At 41.1% G+C, this 25,542-nt stretch overlaps 1 protein-coding gene across 1 annotated transcript in view; it reads right to left on the reverse strand.

Moving 5' to 3' along the window:
- The window catches only part of CMTM8 (CKLF like MARVEL transmembrane domain containing 8), an 81,062-nt gene extending 56,718 nt beyond the window's left edge, over nt 1-24,344 (reverse strand). Inside the window, exon 1 of the mRNA XM_054595771.1 lies at nt 23,908-24,344. Coding sequence (XP_054451746.1) covers nt 23,908-24,054 — 147 coding nt within the window. The 5' untranslated portion in view covers nt 24,055-24,344. The remainder of the gene's footprint in view (nt 1-23,907) is intronic.
- Nucleotides 24,345-25,542: the final 1,198 nt, after the last annotated feature.

Raw genomic sequence — 25,542 nt, forward strand, 5'->3', positions numbered from 1 at the left:
TCAGCATCCAAATAAGGTCCATATATAGGGTGGGGCAAATGCAGGTTTACAGTGTGAATACGTGAAATGCAGAGTTTATTCCTGTATTATTATTTATTATTATATTATTTTCCATATGAACAACTGTAAACCTATATTTGCCCCACCCTGTATTGCACCTGATTGACACTTATCTTTTAAGTCTCTCTTAATCTATAGGTTTCTTCTCTGTTACTCTTTTTTTTTTTCCCTTTAGAATTTTTTTTTTTTTCTTTTTTTTGAGAAATTGGGCCATTTGACCTATCAACACAGTCTGGATTTTGCCGACTGCATTCTCATGGATTCTTTTACCATGTTTCTCCTTCCCATTTTTCCCCAAATTTGGTACTTAACGTTGAGTTGCCTATGAGACATACAAGAAGAAATGGTGTGTCGGCATATACAAATCTGGGATTCAGGGGAGAAGTCTAGGCCAAAGCGCGAAACTGGGAGTCACAGGGAGAGTTTACAGCCACGATTCTGGGGATGGCTAAGGGATGAGGTCAGACAGACGAGAGAAACGTTTGATGGCTGAGTCCTGGCACCCCACGTGTAGAGTGGGGAGCTGAGCAGGCACCAGGAAGAGAGATGAGGAGCCCACCCAGAGAGATAAGAGAGGACAAATCAATGACCATAACTCCAAAGTCAAAAAAAGAAGGTATTTAAAGATGGAGAGAATGGCCAACTATATCAAATGTTGACCACAGGTCCAGTAAGACGAGGACTGAAAGTTTACTACTGGATTTGGCAAAGCGGACACCCCACTGGTGACCTTGAGCTGGCAGGGTAGGGGGAGCGACAGGCTGATTGGGGTAAGTTCAAGAATAAATGGGTCCTGACCAGTTGTGGCTCAGTTGGTTGGGCATCACCCCGCAAAGCAAAAGGTCACCGGTTTGATTCTTGGTCAGGGCACATGCCTGGGTTGCAGGTTGTTTTTCTCTCACGCTGATGTGTCTCTCCCTCTCTCTCTCCCTCCCTTCCCTGTTCTCAAATAAATAAATAAGTAAATAACATTTTTAAAACAGAATAAGTGGGATGAGAGGAATTAGTCAGGAAATAAAATGACAAGTCTTTCAAGATATTTTGCTGCAAAAGGCAACAGCAAAAAGAAGTATGTGATCTTGGGGGAAATTTGTTTTTGCTTCAAGAGGGCATCCACCATATGGCATATTGTCCTTGTGTAATTTTAGCGCCACAGAAACACTGTGCATCTCTCTATGCACTCTGTGTGTGCGTGCACACGCGTTTGTGTTTATATAGTTGGCCAAAAAGTTCATTTGGTTTTGTTCTGTAAGATGGCTCTAGTAATGAGTGCTTAGTTGTCTTTTACTTGATTTGAAACGATTTTGTTAGATTGTATTGTGACAGCTGTCATATCAGCATGCATTTAAAAAAACTTATCAAAACTCGTGACTTTTTGTGTAGCCATTTTAATATTGAAGATGGAAGAAAATATGCAGTGTTTTCCACATAATATGCTTTATTATTTCAAGAAAGATAAAAATCCAACTGAAACATAAAAAAAGATTTGTGCAGTGTATAGAGAAGGCGCTGTGACTGATCTAATGTGTCAAAAGTGGTTTGCGAAGTCTGGTGCTGGAGATTTCTCTCTGGATGAAGCTCCACGGTCAGGTAGACCAGTTGAAGTTGATAGTGATCAAATCAAGATATTAGTTGAGGACAATCAATGTTATACCATGTGGGAAATAGCCAATATACTCAAAATATCCGAATCAATCAAGTTATTAATGAAAATGAGAACTGTATCTTTCATTTTATGTAAAAAACTAAACGGCCTTTTTGGCCAACCCATTATGTATTCTCTACATTAAAAAAGTTAAGTTTTCCTGCTCCTCCCAACCAGTTTTTGCTCCTGTGCTGGCAAAATTGTCCCTGGTGAGATTCCATGGACTAAAGTCACCAAAATATTGCAATAAAAGAGAAGAATCCAGCTACCTGACATTCCCTACTGTCATTAATGTGAAATAAGTTCTTCCGTTGGCCAAGGGAAAAGTTTTCAGGTATAGGAACCAGAAGTGTTCCAGGGAAAACAGAGAGCTTATGGCTAAATTTGCACTTCCTCACAAAATCCTGCCACAGTGTGACCGCCATCACAGAAGCGCCAAGCCTCAGAGTGTTCCACATACAGAGACCGGGGTTCCAGGACCAGTCACTCCAGAAACAGCTGAGGGCAATGAATGAAAAGCCTGCCACTGAAGGTCAGAAAGACTTGGTTTGAACCTACCTCTGCCATGTGTTGGTGACGTTAGGTCACCAACGTCTTTTAGCCTCAGTTACCTTCTCTGTTAAATTGGATAGTGGTAGTTCTAAATGTAGTAGGCACATGTTTGTACCTGTTTTATCTCTCCTTGGACACCTATTTGTTCTGCAATGTAATCTGAGTAGAGTTGACTCCACTCCTTGGTACCAGAAGTACACAGGTGACAGAAGTGTGGCCAGTGTGCTCCATCTCCCTGGCCTTACTGACTGCACCCGGAATGGCCACGTGACCCAAGCCAGGCCAGGGAGGGACCTCCTCCAGCATTTGGTTACCACTATGAAGAAATAGATTTGTGTTCTTCCCCCCGACCCCCATGGAATCAGTAGACTTGTAAAGATAATACAGAGAACTGTGGGTGGTATCTTTATTATTATACTGAGAAAAGCTTCCTGAGAATGAAGTGTGCAAAGAAGAAAGCATGGCCAACAGATGAGGAGAGACTGAGCCTCTTATCATTTGAGCTCCTGGTTCCAGCCATACCTGAAGCTAGGAACCACAGCTCCACTTCTCAGATACAGAACCAATAAGGGCTCCTCCTTTTTGTTGTTGCTCAAGTCAGTTTAGGCCAACTTTATATCATTTAAAAGGCCATAACTAGCCCTGGCCAGTGTGGCTCCGTTGGAGCATCATTCTGTGCACTGAAAGGTTGTAGATTTGACCCCCAATGAGGGAACGTAAGAGAGGCATCTGATCAATGTATCTCTCTCACATCTACAGTTCTCGCGCTCTCTCTCTCTTCCCCCTCCCTCACTCCCTCTTCCTCTCTGTCTAAAAGCAATGAAGAAATGTCCTTGGCTGAGGATTAAAAAAATAAATAAAAAGGCCATGACTAATGCACTAGTTCACTGCAGGTTATTAAAAATAATGTTTATAAAAGTTCTAGAAAATGTCTCTCTCTGAACGAACACTCAGTAAATGGTACTGATCATCAGTCTGCTATGGTCCAGGTAGGTGTGTTGCCAGGCATTAAATATATAGAGGTAAGTAAACAAAAAAATATTATGTAAAATTACCAGTTTATGTATCAGAATGAGACAAAGAAGAAAGGACTCAATTTGGGAAAGGAAGGAGGGGACTGAGTTACCCTGAGAAGGAGTCTGCCAGGCCTGAAAGGGAGGGGATACACAATTCTAAGAAGAGGCAATGGAAAGTATAAAGGCATGGAGTGTGTTGAAGGAGATTATCAGGACATAGCTGAAAATGCCACTCCAAATGTCTATAGGAAGCAGGCAGGTAGTATAAATGAAGGAAACGCATCGGATACAATGCAGTGAATGGCAAGACCTTTGGCCACAGTCGTGAGAAGACGAGAGAGAGTCTAAGACTGCAGCAAACAGCTAAGTGCAAGGCCATTCACAGTACAGAATACTCGCTGCCCATACTACCCACTCTCACCTTCTTTCTTTAGTAAGAACTGGATTTTAGCTATTCACATGGCCATACAGACAAAGACCATGCATACCCAGCCTTATTTGCACCCAAATGTGGTCACACCAGTATGTTCTGGCCAATAGGATGGGAGATGAAATGATACATGCAACGTCCAGGCTGGGTCTTGACCAGGAACATCCTCCACTTCCTCTTCCTATTATAGACTGGAACAGAAGCGCTGGTAGGAAACAAAGCAACATCTGGGACCACAAGATGGAACCCACTGCAGAGGAGAGAGAAAACAAGACAGACGCAGCTGGATCGCCAGCACTATGGAGCCGTCGTAACTGCCCTGGGCAACTACTGCTTTGACTGTCAAATGAGAGAAAAATAAGTTTGCCTGGTGTAAAGCCACTTATTTTGGTCTTTGTCACAAGAGTCAAACATGCATCTTGACCAACACTCTTACATGCATATGGCAGCTATTTCTTGGCTCCAAAGGATTATTGCCATGAGAGATTATGGGCCCCATGTTGTGCATTTGTCCAATTCTCCAAGAGAACATGGAAATCTAGATTTTCTTATAATATCTGACTTTCACATATTGACAACTAATTCTCATTTCCAGAACCATAAAGGCCAACAAAACTGGTAAGAGGACAAGTCCAGGCTCTATTCTGTTCCATAGGCTTCTCTGAAATACAGACTTTTCACTAGGACAACTAACATAATTCAGGGTGGTAATAGTGATGAGGTACTCAGAGTCCTACAAGTTTTCACAACACAAGACAGTCTCCCAGACTGTCATCACCCTCAGATATAGTGTCCAGGGCAGCTCTCTGCCCCCGGGGAAATGACTGCCAAGCCCGTAAGTCAGTAGTCATGACAACCACGAGGTCTTACCTCGCCAGCTGCCTCACTGTGTGAGTCTCCCTGGGTACCTATGGCCTTTACCACGGGAAACTGTCCCTTTCTTTCTTCCCTTCCCGCTCCTTTATAAGATCAAACAATTTCTCATGAGACAAGGATGGACAACAGTATCGTGGAAGAGTCACCCATTTAGGCCAAAAAAATCAAATGTAAAGAGGCATTCCTTAGTTTCATATGGAATGTCTGGTAGCCTCACCAAACGAGTTCACCCAGACAAACAGCTCCTTGGAGGAGTTCGAGTGGGAGGTGGCATAAGATACAGCAGATGCAACATCCATTGCTCATTTCATGGAACCCACTGACAAGACAGGTTACAAAAAAACAACCTAAGTGGCATCAGCACTGTGTAGAGCCCCAGCTTATACTCACTTCTAAAAAGCAAGAACCCGTGTGACGCAACCTCAGGAAAGCCCATTTTTCTCCCCTGGAATTCAGGTGAAAGGTCTACACAAAAGTCCATGGGTAGCCACAGGCAATATTCTAATTGCTAGCAGGGCAGTAACTCCGTCAAGGTGTTGCTCATACAGATTCAAACCCCGTGCTATCCTCACAAGAGATATAAAGATAAGAGAAATACCATGGCATTACTGTTGCACAAGTAGCACAGTGAACCGAATAAAAACAATCATGTTATAGAAGAAGTTCTTATTTTCCACATCATCTGCCCTCTAAGGGGTTGGTCCTCAGTTTGGCGTGGAGCCTTTGTTCTGCGGGACCCTCGCTAGGTTAAGGTAACCAAGTTTGGGAAGGTGGTGGGGGGAAGGCAGAGACAAATGTGTTTGAAAAAATAAAGAAAATAAATTTAAAAAAAATATTAACTAAAAAGAAAAAAAGCAAAAAAAAAGAAAATGACTCCGACCTTGGTTCAGTGACGACATTAAAGGAATGTTCACAGAGAGGAAAAAAAAAAGATAACCAAGTTTGAAGGTAGGGGCTGGGGAGAGTTTCTCTGCACACAGAGGGAGAAGGGTTTGGAGGTGAAGAGGGTAAGCAATCCAAGAGGGAAGCTGACAAAACAAAATAAGAGGGGGAGGAGAATGGTGTGGGAGGTCTGTCTGCACTCGCCAGAGCTCCTGCCCCCGTCACTGGTCAACACCTAAAACTAACCCAGCACTCGGGCAAGTGGGCTTCTACGGACACTGGAGATGGGCAATAGCAAAGGGTAGAGATGGGCGAGAAGGCAGAGAAGATCAAGAGTGCTAGCTAGCTATTTGCAAATTAATGGAGATATGTAAGAGGACTTTGGGCTCCTCAGAGGTACTGAGATTCTGAGCAATATCACTAATACCTTCAAGGGACAGGGAGACCCCTATGACACTTGAGTAAGACCTCCTTCTCCCAAAACAAGAGTTAGGAGTTCTTACTGTGCCACTGTGGTAGACAATTTACATGAATTGGTATTTAATTTCTCAATAATTTCAAGATGTAGGTATTATCAGATACATTTTACAGACAGCTTTAAAATGTTAAATATTTTGTTTGCAATCAGAAAGCTAGCAGCCAGGGCAAGACTGAGAGCCAGTTCTGCTTGACTACAAATTCTGTCATTTCAGCTCCGGAGTGTGCCCATATTTAGCTTTCGGAAGACGGATTCCGGTTCAATTCACGAATCACAAGACTTGCCAACACCCCATGCCTCCTGATTGGCCACGCTGACAAGGATCTCACTGCAGTAGTATTCCTGACAGCAACAGGGCCTGAATCTACTCATGAGGGAACACCAGGGAAGCCCCGTTTGTGGAGCATTCCACAAGACACCCCCCCTGGATTCTTCAAAGTTGTCAAGGTCTTGAAAGACAAAGAAAGGCTGAGGAACTGTTCCAGGTTAAAGGACACTGAAGAGACATGACAACTAAACACAATGTGTGACCCTAGACTACATCTCAGATGGAAAAAGTGAATATAAAGGAAGTTACTGGGACTGTTGGTAAAGTTTGAGTATGAACTGTATTAGTATCAAGGGTAAGTTTCTTGAACTTGATGGTTATACTGTGGTTACGTAGAATATTCTTGTCCTTGGGAGACGCATGCTAAAATACATGGGGTATTTGGGGTCATGATGTTTGTAACATTCTCTTGAATGGTTCCACAAAAATATTAAGTAACAGACAGGAAGAGAGCAAGGATGAAGCAGGATATTTACATTTGAGAAATTACAGGGAATGAAGAGGAAGTTCACGAAACCATTCTTATAATTTTCCTTAGCAACTTGAACGTTTTTAAATCAAAAAGTTAAAAGGATTCTGCCTTCAATTTCTGGTGATATGAATGGCTGGGTATTCTCCCAAATGAAACAAGTACCGATAAAATATAAAACATTTTAAAACATGTTGCTGAGCTGGCATGAAAAGAAGGAATCATAAGAGGCCAAAAATGAAGCAAAACGGGAGTCCTGGGGAGCAGCTGAATGCCAAAGCCAGTTTTCCTGCTCAGAGTTTGTCGAACCTCTTGGGGACATTGAGCTCTATCATTTTTTAAAAAGCTTTTTTTGAGATCTAATTCATATATCATAAAATTCACCCTTCTAAAGTATACAATTGAGTGATTTTTAGTGTATTCACAGAGCTGGGCAACCATTACCACTATCTAATTTCAGAACATTTCATCACCTCCAAAAGAAGCTCCCTGTGCCCATTCATAGTCACTTGCTATTCTCCTCTCTTTCCCAACTCCCTGGCAACCGCTAATCTACTTTCTGTTTCTATGGAGTTACCTATTCTAGAAACTTCATACAGATGGAACCCTATAACATGTGGCCTTTTGTGATTGGCTTCTTTCACTTCGCATCATGTTTTCAGTTGTCATCCATGCTATAACACATATCAGTACTTTATTTCTTTTTATTGCCAAATAACAATTTACTCTACAGATATGCCATGTTTTGTCTACTCATTCATCAGTTCATGGGCATTTGAGTTGCATTCACCTTTTGGCAATTATGAATAATGCTGCTCTAAACACTGATGTAATTTGTGTGTGTGTGTATGTGTGTGTGTGTAAACATGTTTCATTAAATTTTGGGGGGTAATACCTAGGAATGAAACTGCTGGGTCATATGGCAATTTTGTTTTTCCTTTTGAGGAACTGCCCCATTGTTTTCCAAAGTAGCTGCACCATTTTACAATCCTAACAACAATGCGTGAGAGTTCCAATTTCTCCACATCCTCACCAAGACTTGTTATTGTCTATCATTTTAATTATAGCTATCCTACTGGCTGTGAAGTGGTATCCCACTGTGCTTTTGATTTGCATTTCCCAAAAGACAATGATATAGAGCATCTCTTCATGTCCTTATTGGTCATTCATATATTTTCTTTCAGGAACTGCTATTCAAATTTCTTGCCAAGCTTCTATTTTGGTGCTGGATGGTGGAAGATAATTAAAGTCAAGAGCCCACCCCAAGGTGAAAGGTCTAACAGGAACCACACTCCTTCCCCCATGTAAAGCTGGGATCTTAAAAGGCCATCCCTTTAAAGTGAAGGTAGATAAGAAATTAACTCACTGTCCAGGGGAAAGAGCAAGATAGCAGCTATCTCAATCTTGGCAATGAATAGAAAGGAAAAAAAAGATACTCCTTTCAACATAGAGCCACACTCAGTTTGTCATGTGGGTTGGGTCTGAGTCTATGTAGGCTATGAAGAGCACAGTAGATCTGAAAAAAATTAAAGAATTACTAAAAATGTAGGAGAATTTAAATTAAAAATGGAAGGTATGGGTTACTAATGAAAAGAATTACTAAAATGAATAAGTAGTAATAAATAAATAATTTATTAAATTATCAATTTAAAAGACATGGATGATAAAGTCTAAGGAGCTAATACATATTTGAGTTTCAGAACAAGATGAAATAAAATGACAATATTTCCAACATTTCCAGAGATAATGTCTGAGAATTTTCCAATATTGCTCAAAGATCAATAATTGAGCCCAAGAATCCCAACTAAACCCGAGGATAGATACAAAGAAATCCTCAGACATATCATAATGAGACTGTTGTATACAAAGATAAGTTTATAAGCAAAAACAAGCCAAATTAAAAAGGAATGGCAAATTGCAATTTCACTGCCAACTTCCACAGCAACCAGGGGAACCAATAAGACAAAAGAATGGCACCTTCAATGAATGGGGACAAAAATAACCATCAACTTAGAATTCTATAGCCTGTGTAATTACCTTTCAATAATGAGAAAGAAAAAGATCTCCAAAAAAGCCAAAAACAGATGGTGGTTCTGAGAACTAAGAAGGAACAATGAGCAAAGCTATCAGGCAACTATGTGGGTTGTAGATAAAACTAAATTGTTGACTGTGTACAGCAATTATAATGCCTAGCTTGTAGGTGGAAAAGAGGATAGAACTAAACAACTAGAAAATTGTTTGGGATGTCATCAAAGTTAGAGTTCTAAGGTCCTTGTTTTGTTTCAGAGACAAATAAATATACTGAGTAATTTTAACTTGTATCAACAGAGCAAATATGCATGTTAAATTAAGATAGTGAGGGAATCCACTGAAAGAGTAGACAGAGCATAACTTCTAAACCAACAGGAGAAAGAAAACGGATGAGAAATACAAAAAGGAAAACTTAATCATTCTAAAACATGGCAATACAGGGGACCATCAACCTAGAAGAGACAAATTATGGTACATTCATATAATGGAATACATTACAACTTTAAAAGTTAACGATCAGCTCTACTCATCAGCATGGAAAACACTCAGCGATGAATGAAAGTAGCAAGTCATAGAAAAAAATGTGATTCTATATTCTGTGAAGTTCAAAGTGAGTCAAAGCTAAATAGTGGCCAGATTTGAACTTCAAAGAACACAAAGCCAGGACAGCACTTACCTCTGGAAAAGCAGGCAGAACACACAAGGGGACTCTGAGATATGGTAGAGTTCTAGTTCTTAAATAGAGTGCTGGCCATGTGGTCCCGTGTTTTCTTATTCTTTAACTTGTAGGTAGGTTTTAGCACTTGCATGGTATTTCACACATGCAGAAGTTTTAAGGGGTCTCAGTTCTGGGGGCATGGCACAAGTCCACCGAATAGACACTTCCCTATTCCAGACTTATGCAAGTCAGCGACTGAACGGCTGTGGATCAACCTTTTCAAGCCCCTTAAGATACAGGAAACACAGGCGCCAACTCCTACCTAAGCTCTCTTTCTGCAGGCGAGTAACTAAGCCAGCCTGGTATTAACTGGTGGCCTAGTTAACTGAGTTTGGTCTTTCACTAAATCATCCTAATCACATAATGGTAAATTTAAAAATCCAACATGAGCTTCCCAGGGCAAAGAGAACATAAGCTCGTGATTTGAAATGTGAATGAATAGGAAAACCACTCAAGATTCTTGTCACAGTTAAAGGATCCACAGACACACTTTCCAAAGTATAAGCTAGTAGAATATTAAATACAGCTATTATAGATCTCCTCAGATAGCTTCAATTCTAAGGAAATTTCTGGGCCTGTGAAACCAAAAGGAGACTGGGGCCTCAAAGCACACAGACTTTTCTCCCTAAAGTAAACCTAAAACTGAAGGGTGATTAGCTGACAAGTCTCCAAGATTTTCTCCTCTTGACCACCCTGCACAGGGTCAGGCAACCCAACCACTTCCTGCCTTTTAAAAAACCTTATTCAGGATGCCCCTTCAAATCTGCTCACAGTTTAGTGGCTCAGATCGAGTTTTTCTTTTCCCAAGTGATCTTTGATGCCTGTCAATCCTTGATTAATATAGATTCCTTATTGCATTCTTCAAAACCTCAATTTAAAGATTTCTGTCTTGCCTCGAGTCCTTTCTGGGAATAAGGCAGGTTATAAATCAACAATAAAGGCATCTTTCAGCTCTGACTTATTTTCCCCTAGAAAGTGGCACCTCTTATAATTAGATTTTAGAGAGACGAAGAAAGGGTAAGGCAAAATAAGAAGCAAGGTCAGGACTTTGTGTGTTTTCCGAAACAGGCCATTAAACTCAAACCTCTGGAAAACTGACCCACCCCTTGGCTTTTTAGACCTTCTTGGAATAAAGTCCACACAGGAACATAAATTGGTGAAATCTTTCCACTGTACCTGCAAAGCTGGCATAAAATTGTGGTAGGATCACTCTACTAATCTTTCACAGTCTAACTGAGCTAATCATGTTAAAAGTTAAAATAAACAGGTCTTTGTTGTTGTCCATGTAGCCTTTAAGCTTTCTTTAGTTGAAAGTATGATCCTAATCCTAACCCCAGTACATTTAACAGAGGCTAAATTCTATGTTCATGCTCATTGGTGGGCATATGAAAATTCACTAGGAGCTAAGATATGGCCATTCATTCTAAATGCAGCCTTGTCTAAATGGGGTTAGTCAACAAAGTCTGGACCTATCAGGGAAGAGTGGAAGAAATAAACCGTATCTACCCCTGAGACAGGGTTTACATGTATTTTAGCTCATTTTATCTTCTTTGAACCTGTGAAGTTATCATGATCCTCCTCATCATTGCCGATGGGAGTGCAGGAAATAGAAAGTCAGTTGTGCAAGGCCACACAGCTAGAAATCCAATGCACATCTAGATTGAAAAAGGGCAAGTCCTTAGACTGCTATAGAAGTACGCAAAGGAGGTCTTCTACTTCCAACACAGTGATCCTAGTGGAATCTAATGAAATTGGCTGTAGTAAGTACTATATATGGACTCTCCAACTCCACTCTGTTCCCCTTGAACTATGCGTTACAGCTCACTAGAGCTGTAAGCCAGAAACTGGAAGCCAGACTACAGCTCAGGTTCCACACATGACGTAGCTTCAGCAGGCACACCCATCCAAGACTTAGAAGGCAAAAGTCAACATCATGGGGCTAAAAGACATGCTTAAGCTGCTTCTGTGTCCCCCCTGCAGACTCAGCCACAAAGTCATTGCATGTGTGAGCGTGTGCGTGTGAGGTGGCTATAACTGAAATCCCAGTGTTGCATCCCTAGCTTCATAGTGCTGAAAGGCGAGGCAGGGGGCAGCCATCTGGAGCCACGTGTCACACAATGGAAGCGATGGAGGTCCAGAACCCAGCAGCTGGGGGAGTAAATCTAATGTCCTTGCTTTCCTGCATGTGACAGGCCAGTTCCATAGTTTGACTCCAGGAGGTTTTGCTAGAAGCTCACCTTAGAGTATGCTCCTCCAACTCTACCAAAATTTTTGGAAGCCATCTAATGACGTACAATAAGTCTGTTGTTGATTAAATTAGCTAAAGTGGATGTTGCCATCTGCAACTGAACCTTGGCTAAGACAATGTATATCCTACTTTCCTATAGAAGGGAGATTCTACTGGACTGGTTACCACGAATCTCAAGCGTGGGTATGGAAGAGGGAGAAGCAATCAGATGGGATTTTTTTTTCACCCTGCACTCCACAGGGTGTGCTTGACTCATCCAAATATAATTTAGGAATGTTATCCTGAAATCATGGCTCAACTAGAAATGGAAATGAGAGAAGAGATTCCCCAAAACCTGGGGCTAGCTTAATATCAAGTGAGATCAATCAAAATTCATTTAGTTTCAAATTAAAATTAATGGTCACATGCTCATCTAAAGAAAGGTACTGTCACCTTCCTAGGAATACCTCTGATTTTAAATATTAGAAAAAAAGAAGAAGGAAGAAGGGGAGAAGGAGGGGGATGGAAAGAGTAAGAGGCAGCAACAAAAGCAGCAGCAGCATCTGGATACACTAAAGTTTGGGTTCAATCCTAGGAAAAGGCACATATAAGAATCAAATAATGAATGTATCAATAAGAGGAACAACAAATTAATGTTTCTTTCTCTCTCCCCCCTCTAAAATCAATAAATAAATTCTAAAAAGAGATTTCTAGATGTGCAAGGTTTCGAAAAGTTTACCACCTTCAAGACCTTCCCAAAGTAATCACCCAAGAAGGTACTTTGAAATTGAAAACTAAATCAAGAAATGAGTCAAATAATAGTGTGAAATTTAAGCTTGTAGTTAAGTCTAAATAGTTGTTCAGTAACATGGGTGGGAAACTTAGGACAACTGGCAAGAAAAAATTCCTACAAAATCATTTTGTAAAAAGTAGTCCAGGGATTGTATAATGGTGCACCCACTCTAGAAAACAGTCAGGACGTTTCTCAAATGGTTAAATGTAAAGTTATAATGTGATCCAAAAATTACAAGTCTAAGAATACATCCAAGAGAAATGAAAATTTATGTCCACACAAAAAACTTGCACATGAATATTCTTAGCAGCATTATTAACAGTAGCTAAATGGCTGAAATAACCCAAATGTCCATAAACACATGAATGGATAAATAAAATGTGGTATGAGCACATTATTATTATTTTATTGTCATAAGTTATTTGGTAATAAAAAAGTACTGATACATGCTATAAAATGTATGCACCTTGAAAATATTATGTAAGTAAAAGGAAGCAGTTACAAAAGACCACATATTACTGGATTGCATCAACATGAAATGCCCAATAGGCAAATTTTATAAAGACAAAATGTAAACTAGTTGTTGCGTAGGGCTAGAGGGGAGAGGTTGTGGGGAAATGAAGAACGAATGCTAATTGGTATGAGGTTTCTTTTGATGATGAGGAAAATGTTCTAAAATTAATAGTGGTGATGGTTGCACAACTCTGTAAATATTCTTAAAGTCACTGAGTTGTACACTTTATATGGGTGAACTACATAGTATGTGAATTATATCTCAATAAAGGTGTTACTAAAACAACAGAAAACATTGTCTAACACAAAGTACCTAGTGAGGAACAGGTAAGAAAGACAGTGTTGTCTTTTTAATGGAAGTATGTGGTTAAATATCTTAATCTTCAGGGTACTTAAAAATGTTTAAATATTGGGTAAAATTTTAAAAGTAACTACAAAATAAAAATAGAATTTATAACTCTCAACTACTAGAAAAAATAAGAATTGTAAATAAGTCATCACAATACAAGGTATGTCTGGAAAAAGTCCCACCACTGTTAATATAAGGAGAGTAGTTTGCATGAGGCATCGATGTAACCTTGTAGCCAAGGAGCGTGGACTGAAATGCACACGCATGAACAATGGCGACTTCACTGTACTTGTCAGTGGGGGTGACAGACACCATACCATTCAGTTGCTCACTTAAAAACAGTAAATTTTATGTTATGTGAATCTTGCTTCAATTAAAAAATAAAGAAACAAGAACATATCATATGACTGCTAGCCAAAAAAGCTGGTATGGCAATAGTCAAACCAGACAAATAGATCATAGAAGGGAATCTAAAAGGCACTTCTTACATATGAGCATAGAAACAACACCCCCAAATATGATATTGACAAATCAAGTCCAAGAGTAAAAAAAGTATTAAAATCCAACAGTAAATTAGAAACATACATTTTAACTAAGTAGAGATTATCTCAAGAGCACATGAATGATTCAGCAATAGATTTCCTGATATAATTCACTCTGTTAGTAAAATTGAGGAAGACAAAACCCGCTATGATCATCTCAGTGAACACCCTCCTGACACACACCAAATCCTATCTCCTAAATTCAACACTTATTCCTGATTAAAATGAGTACAAATTAAAATTTCTCTTTCTTAACTCAGTAAAGAATATCTACGAGAACCCAGAGGTAAACCTGTACCAACTATCATTAAAACATTGGAAACATCCCAATTGAAGTTACGAGACAGCCAAAGATATTCATATATCCCTAATCATTCAACATTACACTGGTAGTCCTAATCTATAAATAATGAAAAAAAAGAAAAGTATACATATAAAAGACATCCTTATTCACAGATATTACTATAATATACTTATAAAATAATAAAACTATTAGAATAATTCAAATCATAACACATAAGATTAAAATAGTAAAATTAACAGCTTTCTTATAAACAAAAAATAATAAGAAATTGATAAAACCAATTCATTTATCAAAAACTGAGAATACTTAAGTGTAGTAAGAAATACATAAGACTCATCAGGAAAAAAATTTAGGGCTTCAAATGCATGTAATGACCTAAATATAAAGATGAAATACATATTCCTAGATGATGATTCAGTATCATAAGGACATCTCCTCGAATTAATTTATAAATTTAGTGCAATCTCAATGAAAGTCATAATGGGGTTTAAGGAACAATGATTCTGAAAATCACCTGTGTCAGTGTAGGTATATATCAGCACAGAAATAGAAAAATTTGTATGATTTACCTTATTGAATATTAAAATGCAGATAAAGCAACAATAATTAAAAGGATTTGGAATTGATTCAGGAATAGAACAGAATAAGGTCAAGAAAGAGTTACATATATATGCAAATACTATATGATTAGTGGTGAGACTACCACATTTGGCAATACCCATTTGGGAAAAAAGTGAAATTATATTCTTACCTTATACACACAAAAAGAATAAATGACAGTAAATAGTCTTAACACACAAAAAATTATCCTGTATTTTCTTCAAATATTTGTATATTCCTGGCATTAGGGAAGCTATTTTTAAGCAAAGTAAACCCCAAAAGACTAAAAGTTTAGATTTCATGCAAATTAGAAATATATTTTAATGAAAAAAGTCATGAATGATGCTAATAACAAGTGACAGGAGAGAAAATTAGTATCCATAATGTGCCAGAAACATACACATTGGCCAAAAATATGGAAAAATATTAAGATATTATTAAATGGAAAATGTTGCAGAATATGCTCCTTCATGTATGTGTGTATCTGATACTATGTGCATATTTGCAAATGTACAGAAAACAGTTGTGGAGAAATGTGAATGGTAAGCACATAAGGACAGGTGGGTAGATGAGGAATAAAGTAAAGGCTGCAGGTTTGCAGAGACTTTCAATTTTCACTGTATTTAATTTTTTTCTTTTTTTAATTTATTGATGTGTGAGAGAGAAAGGGAGAGAGAGGATGAGAAACATCAATTTGTTGTTCCAGTTATTTATGCATTCATTGGTTGATTCTTGTATGTGCCTGACTGGGGATTGAACCTGCAACCTTGGCATATTGTGATGACACTAACCAACTGAGCTACTTGGTCAGGGCCTGTATTTGAAATTTATTTTTACAATGCAAACATTATTCTGCCATAAGCTTCCTTAATTACATCACTGTATAAAAATATTCTCATTAGAAAAAAATTTAAACCATATAAAAATGTAAGGAGATAAAATAGGAACATCTCTATTCAAACACATTCCCAACACCAATCTTATCTCCCTTCTGAGAGGTAATTTTATTAAATTTTTCTCTCCCTTTATATCTTCAAAATATATTTTAAAGACAAAAAGGGCCCCATTTTTCAAATGAGTAGAGGGAAAAATATAGGCAGTTACCAAAAAAGAGAAATAAATGATTAGTGAAAACATGACTATTTAAAATATTCAACTTTAAATCACAAAACTGCAAATAAAAACAATATGCTCTTTATTACATGTCCAGGGCTCCCCTGAATATTAGCTGATGTTCTTTCTTAATAGTGGGTGCCTATGCCAACCTGGTTTTTATTATTTTTAATATCTCCCACTACAATGAAATTGGCAAATATTAAAAGAAAGTTTGACTACGTGCAGAAGCAAACCCTGTTACACACTGAAACACCACTAGAGGGAATGCAAGTTGGTATAAACCTTTCTGTATAACTTGGCAGTAATATCAAAAGCCTTAAAAAACACATATCTCACACACACACACACACAGTCAGAACAAATAAATGAGGTCAGCAAAGCTATAGGCAATAAGGTCAATATTGAACTCATCTGGATTTCTATGATCTAACAATGAACAACTCAAAAATAAAAAGAAAATGATTCCATTTGCAATAGCATCAAAAAGAATAAAATTAAGAAAACAAATGTAAGACATGTATGCTGAAAACTACAAAATGTTGAAAGAAATTAGAGAAGAACTAAATAAATGTAAAGACATCCATGTTCATGAATTGGAAAATTTATTTTTGTTAAGGTGGCAGTCCCCAAATTGATCTACAGACTCAATGCCATCCATATTGCTATCCCAGCTGCCCTTTTTGGCAAAAAATACAGACCGATAGTAAAATTCAGATGGAAATACAAGGGATTCCAAATAGACAAAACAAATTTTTTTTTAGTTTGGTGAACTCACACTTCTAATTTCAAAATTTCCTGCAAAGCTATACTAATCTATACAGTGTAGATATATAGATCAATGGACTAGAACTGAGAATCCAAAATTAAAACCCTACATTTCAACTATTTGACTTTTTAAAAGGGTGTAAAGATAATTTAATGGGAGAAAAATAGTCTTTTGAACAAACAGTGCTGGGACAATTAGATATTCAAATGGGAAAGAAGGAATTAAACCTCTACCTCATACTACATAAAAAAAAAAATTAACTCAAAATGAAGCATAGATCTAAATGTACGACATAAAACTATACAACTTTTAAGAGAAAACATAGGAGTAAATCTTTGTGACCTTGGATTAGGAAAAGGCTTCTTAGATTTCTCAAAAAATAAGCAACAATAGAAAAGATAAGTAAATTGGATTTTATAAAATTAAGAGCATTTGTGCTCCAGGGATTCCACCCCCAGAATGGAAGAAAAATATTTGCAAATCATATATCTGGTAATGGATTTGTATCCAGACTATATAAAGAACTCTTACAGCTCAACAATATAAGAAATTAATGTAAATTTTTAAATAGCAAAGGATTTGAATAGACAGTTCTCCAAAGAAGATATACAAATGACCAAAAGCACATGACCATGATTAACTGTTACCAAAATAAAAACCAAAGGCACAATAAGAAACCACTTCACACCCTGTAGGATGGCCAGGATCAAAAAGACACAAAATAACAAATCTTAGAGAGGATGAGGGAAAAATGGAACCCTCATGTTGCTGGTGAGATTATAATGTGGTCAGCCACTTTGGAAACAATCTAGCAGTGCCTCAAAGTATTAAGAAAGGAATTACCATGTGACCCTGCCATTTCACTCCTAGGCGAATATGCCCAAGAGAAATGGAAACAGGTCCACACAAAAATTTGTACATGAAGGTTCACAGCATCATTACTCACAACAGCCACAATGTAGAAACAACCCAAATGTCCATCAACTGATTAATGGATAAACAAAATGCTTATATATATATCATACAATGGAATATTTGGTAATAAAATGAAGTACTGATACAATATAGCATGGATGACCCTTGAAAACATTGTGCTAAATGAAAGAAGCCAGACAGAAAGGGCCACATATGGGAGGATTCCATTTATGTGGAATGTCCAGAATAGACAAATACATAGAGACAGAAAGTAGATTAGTGGTTACCAAAGGCCAAGGGAAGGGAAGGATGGAAAGAGACTGCTAAGAGGTATAGGGTTTCTTTGTAAGGTGACAAAAGTGTTCTAAAATTAGATAGTAGTGGTACTTGTACAACTGGGTGAATATCCTAAAAATCCCTGGACTATACACTTAAAAAGAAAAGATCAATTTTAGCCCTGGCTGATGTGGCTCACTTGGCTGGAGCGTTGTCTGTATCTGAATAGCTGCGGGATTGATTCTAGTCAGGACAACGCCTAGGTTGCAGGTTTGATCCCGGATCCAGGCACTGATGATCCCCAGCGGGTAGGGGGAATGGAGGCAACCGACCTATGCTTTTCTCTCTCCCTTCCTCTTTCTCCAAAGGCAATGAAAATATGTCCTTGGGTGAAGATTACAAAATAAATAAATTTAAAAAAAGATCAATTTTATTAAATGAATGATATCTCAATACAACTATTTTTTAAAAATGCGTATGCCAAAATTCATAGAACTTTATACTTTAAAAAATGAATTTTAGCGTATACCTCAATAAACCTACTTGACTTTGAAACATTCCTATTCAATTGTATTCAATGGTATTCAATTCTAAGTGTTCATCCTTAGAAAACTAAGGACATCCAGAAAGATTTCGTTTAAAGGATGTTTATTACACTATTGTTAAAGGAAAGAAGGAATCATAAAGTGCACATTAGGAGCCTGGCGATTTATGGAATATTATGTGGCTATTAAGTAAATTATAAGAAATTAATCATTGACAAGGAATGTAATTTATCAGGACTCAGCAGGAAACTGGGCACACTCAGACTGGGTAATTTGAGTGGAGTTTAATAAAGGTGTTGCTTATAAAGCAGGCTACTGGAAAACTACAAGTGATAGTGCAGCACCTGGCCATAGTAAGCATGTGGGAATGTACAGTTTTCAGAGCTGGGGGAATAGCTGCCACACAGCCCGCCTTCCAGGGAGGGGCGTAGCACGCCTGCTGAGACCCAGCAGGGAAGAATGCTGGGAAATGACTACCCAGAACCTGCTCCCCTCTCACTCTAACGCCTCCTGCGGGTGCCACCGTTGGATGAATCCAGGTGGGACAGGAGAGGGAAGCCCTTGAGATAGTAGTATACGCCTGTGTGCGTTCAGGGTGGAGAGCAGGGTGAAGCAGGCAGGGTGCCGCATGGCCTGAGGGACAAGTGGAGGAGATTCCGCACAGACAGCCACAGCACTAAACAAAAAGTAGTTTATGAATGACTGCATTTAAAAAATTACAGATAAAGACTATAACCACGTGAGAAATTATGGGATGATTTACTCCAAGAAGTAAACAGTGGGTTCATTCAGAGCTCCCTAACTATGGTGCTGTTGGCAACTTGGTGAAGCAGTTCCTCATTGTTGGAGACTGTCCCAGGTACTTCAGGATATTTAGCACACCTGGCCCCCAGGGCACTAAACACCAGTAGAAACTCCAAGCATTATAAGAGCTATTAAAAAACAAACAGCCCCTACTGGTGTGGCTCAGTGGATTGGGCGCCAGCCTGCAAACCAAAGGGACACCAGTTGGATTCCCTTTGCCTGGGTTGCAGTTTAGGTCCCCAGTAGGGGGCGCTCCAGTGGCAACCACACACTGATGTTTCTCCCCTTCCTCTCTATAAATTAAATCTTAAAAAGTGGGGGTCGGGGGGGGGGGAATGAACTCTGCTGTTAAAAAAAAAAAAAAAAAAAAAACCCCAAAACCACCCACTCCCAGACATAGGGTTGTACCAGGTCTGTTAGGGACCACTGTGAAGGAGAGTTTTATATTTTTTTTTTCCTTACCCGCATTTTTCTAATTTTTCTACAAAGACTAGGCATTGTTTTTGTGAAATGGAAACTATATTCCCTATTTCTTTTTTAAAAAAGAACTCAACAGGATAGACTAATTTAGACTCCAGCTCTCAGCAAACTGTGTTTGTCCTTCCCCAACTAAGTTTGTTCACGACGGTAAGTAAATGAAAGGTGACCTAACATTATTACATGGATGCTATAATTCATTTTCAAGTCACCAATAGCAGGAAGGGTGCAACTAACTCAGTTTCTGACAAATCCCTTTTATTCTTCAGGTACTCATGACTGCTCTGAGATCACAGTGTCCTACAAACCACAGGTCAACTTTTCTCATGCTTTTAGTTTGTTATAAAATTTTAAAAAGGAAACAACTACAATTTGGTTTCAATACCATGTTTTATTGGCAACAACCTGGAGTGTGTTAGGTTAGCTACTACCACTCACCCCTGTGAGAAAGCCAGGGCAAGGGATTTTGACAACATATTTGAGGAAACATTTTGTTCTCCATTATTTCATTTCCCCTGGGTTCAAGCAGGAAGTCAGGTTCTTAGTAATTCTATGTCTCAGTATTCTGGGTTTGTTTTTTTTTTTTAAGGCAGAAAAGTAACATTCTTCTGGAGGTGGGTCTATGTTAATCTCAGGGCTGAGACAGCAATAGTTTGAAACCTGCCCCTCCTTCTCCCTCCCAGATAAAGATTCAGGGGCACTGTGCTTCAGTACATCCAGGGAATCATCCATTGTAAGCTGCATCCTGATTCGGATATTAAAATATGAACAAAAAGTATCTTAGAATCAATTAAACAGTGGATCATTTAAGGTGATCCTTAACATTTTAAATTTTGAATTCTAAATTTTTAAAAAAGTGTTTTTAGTTTAATTGCCTCACACTACCGGTGACAGTTTAAACCAGTACCGCTTTAGAGAAAAGTAATTTCAGAATATGTAACAAAACACTTAGATTTGTGTACCTTTGCCACAACAATTCTACTGTAAGGAACTTTCTGGACAAATGCGGAAAGAGGGACAAACAAGGAAGATTGCTACAGCATTGGTTATACTGGTAAAACCTGGAAACATGCTAGTTTTAAAATGGAAGACTGAGGAAATCAAAACAGTACTTCCTGATGGAAAAAACTGTAATAATGCGAGAGATCCCAGGCCCGGAAAAAATGCTCATTGTATGGGAAGTGAACATAGCAGGTCTTTAATCCATGAAAAAAATCATAAGGGAATAGATGCATTAAAAAAAAGTATAAAAGGAGTTTCAGAAAAAACTGAGAAAATGCAAAGATAAAAATCAAAATTCTAAAAATCTCCTTAAAAATATGTAAGTTTTTCTGATTGAGAGAACATACGAGGTACCCAGTATAATGGAAGACAATGAACTCATATGAAGGCACATGTGGCTCAAATAAACTCATACATTTTTTTTAAAAGAACTGAGATAAATATTTATTATTATTTTTTATCCTCACTCAGGGACATTTTTTTCATTGCTTTTTAGGAAAAGAGGAAGGGAGAAAGAGAAACATTGGTGTGAAAGAGAAGCATTGATTGGTTGCCACCTGCAAGCGCTCAGACTAGGGATTGAACCCACAACCTAGGTATGTGTTGTGACCAGGAATTGAACGTGCAACCTTGCTACAGGATGATGCTCCAACCAACTGAGCCACATCGGCCAGGGCTGAAATAAATATTTAAAAAAAAAAAAAAAAAACCAAACAGAACAACTACAAAACAACAGAGGAACACTTAAAAAATGCTTAAGAAAAACAATTTCCAATCTAACATTCTCTACCCAAATTATTAATTATGTGTAACCGTCAAATTAAGACATTTTTGAAAGATGCAAAGCTCAATATACCTGTGCATCCTTTCTTAGGAAACTATTAGAGGCTGTGTGTCCAGAGGAAGGCAAGGCTGGGAGGACACTGCTCATGGGAAGCAGGGGATCCAACCCAGGAGAGAGAGAGGATCAGTCTCCAGGGTGATGGCGCAGGACGCCTCCGGCCATCAGCTGTGCCCAGGGGAGCTGGCCTGGTTGGGGAGCAGGTCGGAGGCTCCTATGGAGGGTTGGTCGTGAGAACAACTCCATAGAATACCTCTCTGTTGTCTCAATATCTCTCAATTTTCCTAAGAGGAGATTTAGGCAACTAAGGTTGTCAATAAGTGACTAGACATGTAGAGAACTAAAAAATGGAAAAAAAGAATTACTAATCCCAGGGAAAACAAGAAACTGGGCAGGAATGGAAAAGTGCCCATAGCCTACTCAGTGACTCCCTGTCCTAAGGTCAGCACCTGTTATTGATCTAACCCAAAACAGAGTGGGAGACAGGAGAGTGGATGTATAATGGGAGTGGTGAAGAGGTGGTCCAAGACAGGTACAACCTCATCTTTCAGAGTGAGTGGCTAATGGATAACACCTACATTTGGAAAAAATACCTATCACATTATTTACAGCTGTAAGAGATTTCAGTGTGAGTGCCTCCAGGTATAGAGATGGTGGGGGGAACATTTTTGCCTACAGGAGTATTTGGCTCTGTAAATGTGTGCGTATACAGCTCTGTCAAAAATAAGAACTCAATTATAGTAGTAATAAGGGTAATTTTTCTTACATGTTTTTCTACCTTTTTCAAAAGACGTATTGACATCTAAAAGGATGCATGCCAATATATCAAGAGTGGTTATTTTTAGTAATGGGATTGTGGGCCATTTACATTTTTTCCCTCATTTTTCTATTTTCTGAAAAAGTGTGGAACCTAGAACATACTGATTGTAAATCAGAAAACAGAAGGCATTTTACTTTATGCCTGGTAGAAATCCACCCCAGGATAGAAGCCCCATCTCTGTCATTGTAGTTTCTGTTTGCTCGACAGAGCAGGGGAACCTGCCAACTCCTTCATTCACACAGCAAATATTTGCTGAATTCCTATAAGCCAGGCCCTGCAAGGTGATTCCAATCCCTTAGCCTTTTATTGGGTCTTCTGAAGTCCTTCAATGCCAGCTGAGGGAAGGAACTGGGGGATGGGCTGAACCAACACTTCTCAAACTGGAAGTGCCCTGGAACTACCTGCGATTGATTCAGTCGGTCTGGGGTGGGGCCTGAGACAATGGAGGAGCAAGGAAGCTCTGTGATGTACGCAGGCTTTGTTGGAGCCTTCTCACAGTCTGCAGTAACTTCTGCACCCTCAGGGCTCCCATTCTCTATCTCCACATAGGCTAGATTTTCACCCCACAAATGTTTAAAGGAAAGTATGTGCTATACAGAGGCTCCGGCCAAGGTTAGACAGCTGGATGGATGCCCATTAGCAGTTGAGAGCAGGCGCGGATGGCTGTCAGGCCGGGGTCTGAATTCCTTCCCCTCTCTATGGCTCAGTTTCTTCGCATGTAAAATGGGATGATAACTGAAGCCACTTTCGCAGGCTAGGGTTGTTGTGTGGATCACACGAGGGCAGAAAATACCTAAGAGCTTGAGGAGGCCCTGGCACAGGCTGAAGACTCTAAACAGAGGCCACCACTAGCAGCTAACAGCGTTCCAGTCCTTCTCCTGCCACGAAGGGACTGGGTGGGACTTTGCAGGAAATCACTTGAGCTCGCAGCCTCCGTGTCCTCCGAGGAAGAGGACAATGCACATGCCAGCCTCCTCCCCAGGAAGGTTCTAAGCCTAAACCAGGATGTGCCACAGCATCAGGCGGGGGACCCTTTGGTCCTCGGAGACTGAGGCCCTCAGATTTTATTCAGGGACCATATCTTGACTCGCCTCAATTTTATTACCAGGGAGATAATTAAGAAAAGGAAAGAATCCTCTCCTGTCCCCTGATCTTTGGAAAGCTGTGCTTTTAAGGGAGGAGACCATCCACGTGGAGATCAGGTAAGGGCGACACTAGGTGTCCGTGACACTCATTAACATAAACTCCTTGCCTGCTCCCAGGAAACGCCACGACCACCGACGGGGCCCAGCACGTGGGGTTTCTCCCACAAAAGACATCCTGAGGGTCACAAACCTCTTCCCTAAAGTGACTGGACCTGGTTCTGAGAGGTGGTCTCTGAGTTTGACCCTGTGGGAAGAAGGCGTGGGAAGAAAGCGAGTGTGGGCAAAAAGGGTTCCTTCGAAGCCCATCTGCGGACCGCAGCTGGCTCCCCGCCGAGGAGCGCGCGCGGGTCCCTCTGCGCCCCCGCCTCCCGACCCCCCCTCACTCACGATCTCCGCCACGATGAGGAGTCCGGGCGCGGTGCGGAGGAATTCCCGGTCGTAGGCGAAGCTGCTGCTGGTGGTGGAGAAGTTCTCCGCGAAGGAGCTGGAGGTGGTGGTGACGGTATGCGGGCGGGCGCGCTGCGGCTCCTCCATCGTCACGCCTTGGCCGGGCTGGCCCCTCCGCAGGGACCCCCAGCTCGTCGGGGGCTGGACGCGCGGCCCGGAGCCCGGAGGACCCCGGCGAGGGGGAGGGGAGCGCGGCTGGCGCGGGGAAGGAGGCGCGCGGGGGGGTGCCAGCCGCGGCCGGTCCAGAGGCGGCGCGCGTCCTGCGAGTGCGTGGCGCCCCCGCTCCTCGGCGTGCGGGCGCTCCGGCGGCGATGGGGCCCCGGAGCAGGACACCGAGCCAGAGGAGGCCGCCCGGCGGCCGAGGCGGGCGGCGGTGGCCTGGAGGAGGGGAGGGGGCGTGGAGAGGGGCGGGCGCGAGGCGTGCAGCGGAGGGAACGCCCCGCCGAGGCACCGCCGCTGGCCGCCTCTTCACCTGTTGCTGAGGACGGTGCGGCCAAGAGGGCGCCGAGTCGTGCCCAGGGTCGCGGGGCTGCCGCGCGGAAGAGGGGCCGCGGGATCCCGGCCGCCTGCTGCCCCCCTGCCCTCCCTGGCCTCGGGCAGGCTCCGCCTCCCTCTGGCGGGCAGCCACCGCTGACCTGTCTGTCTCCTTGCACCTGACGGCGGCCTAGGCTTCAGGGGCCCCACAGGGACACCGGGGCCTCCATAAATGAGCTCTCTAAGCGGCGACCGGGCCAGGGGGTGGGGTGGCGACTCGAAAGAGCGGCGGGAACTCTGACCCGGCCGGACCTTAGACCCGAGATCGATGCGAGGCCGCCAGGACTGCCCAGGAGGCGGCCCGGGCTTCTCCCCCACCCGCCGCGGCCGCCACCACAGCCCGGCGTTATTTCCTGCCCCTCCTGCCGGGAACAATGTGAGGAACCAACTTAATCGCTGGGCTTTGAAGGCGAGACGCCTCCAGGAGCACACAGTGACTCTCTCGCGACGATCCGTGGAGCCAAACTGACGGCTCCTGGCCCGGAGATGCGGTGGGGGGTAGTGAGGGGCCAATATCGGGGTCCCTGGTCAAGATGCATCAGTGTGACGGTGTCCAGTCACCCTTGGAAAGAAATGTTTGAAAAATAAAAAGCTGGAAAGTATGCGTGTGCAAAGTGCAGTTTATGACATACGGGCTTTACTTTTTGTGTTCCGTATTAGAATATGTGCCTCTGCACTTCAAAATGCAGAGGGCAGGGTCTTTCCTTCTCAAAGAGAGTCCCTGTTTTCCGTGGGGTAAATGCCTCCCAGCGGCAGGGTTTCAGGAAGCACTTAGTGGCTCTGTCGTGGGGATCCTGGAGCCGTGGTGGCAGCCCCTGACCTGGAGATCCTGGAGTCCTATTTAGTAAGCACCTTGTTTTAGTAAGCACCTCAAGTTCCACCTGAGCTCCAACACCAGGGCACTGGCATTTCTCAGCTGTATGGCCGTAAGCACGTGGCCCCACCTCTCTGGGCCTTCCTGGTACCATCCATAAAACACAGGCTTTGAGAGATGGACCTCCCGCCAAAAGGAACATGTTCTGGGTGGTTCCTCCTTCTGTT

The sequence above is a fragment of the Pteronotus mesoamericanus genome, unplaced genomic scaffold (assembly GCF_021234165.1).
Source record: "Pteronotus mesoamericanus isolate MK-2021 breed Mesoamerican mustached bat unplaced genomic scaffold, CSHL_Meso_final scaffold_54, whole genome shotgun sequence".
In the NCBI taxonomy this organism is placed as follows: domain Eukaryota; kingdom Metazoa; phylum Chordata; class Mammalia; order Chiroptera; family Mormoopidae; genus Pteronotus; species Pteronotus mesoamericanus.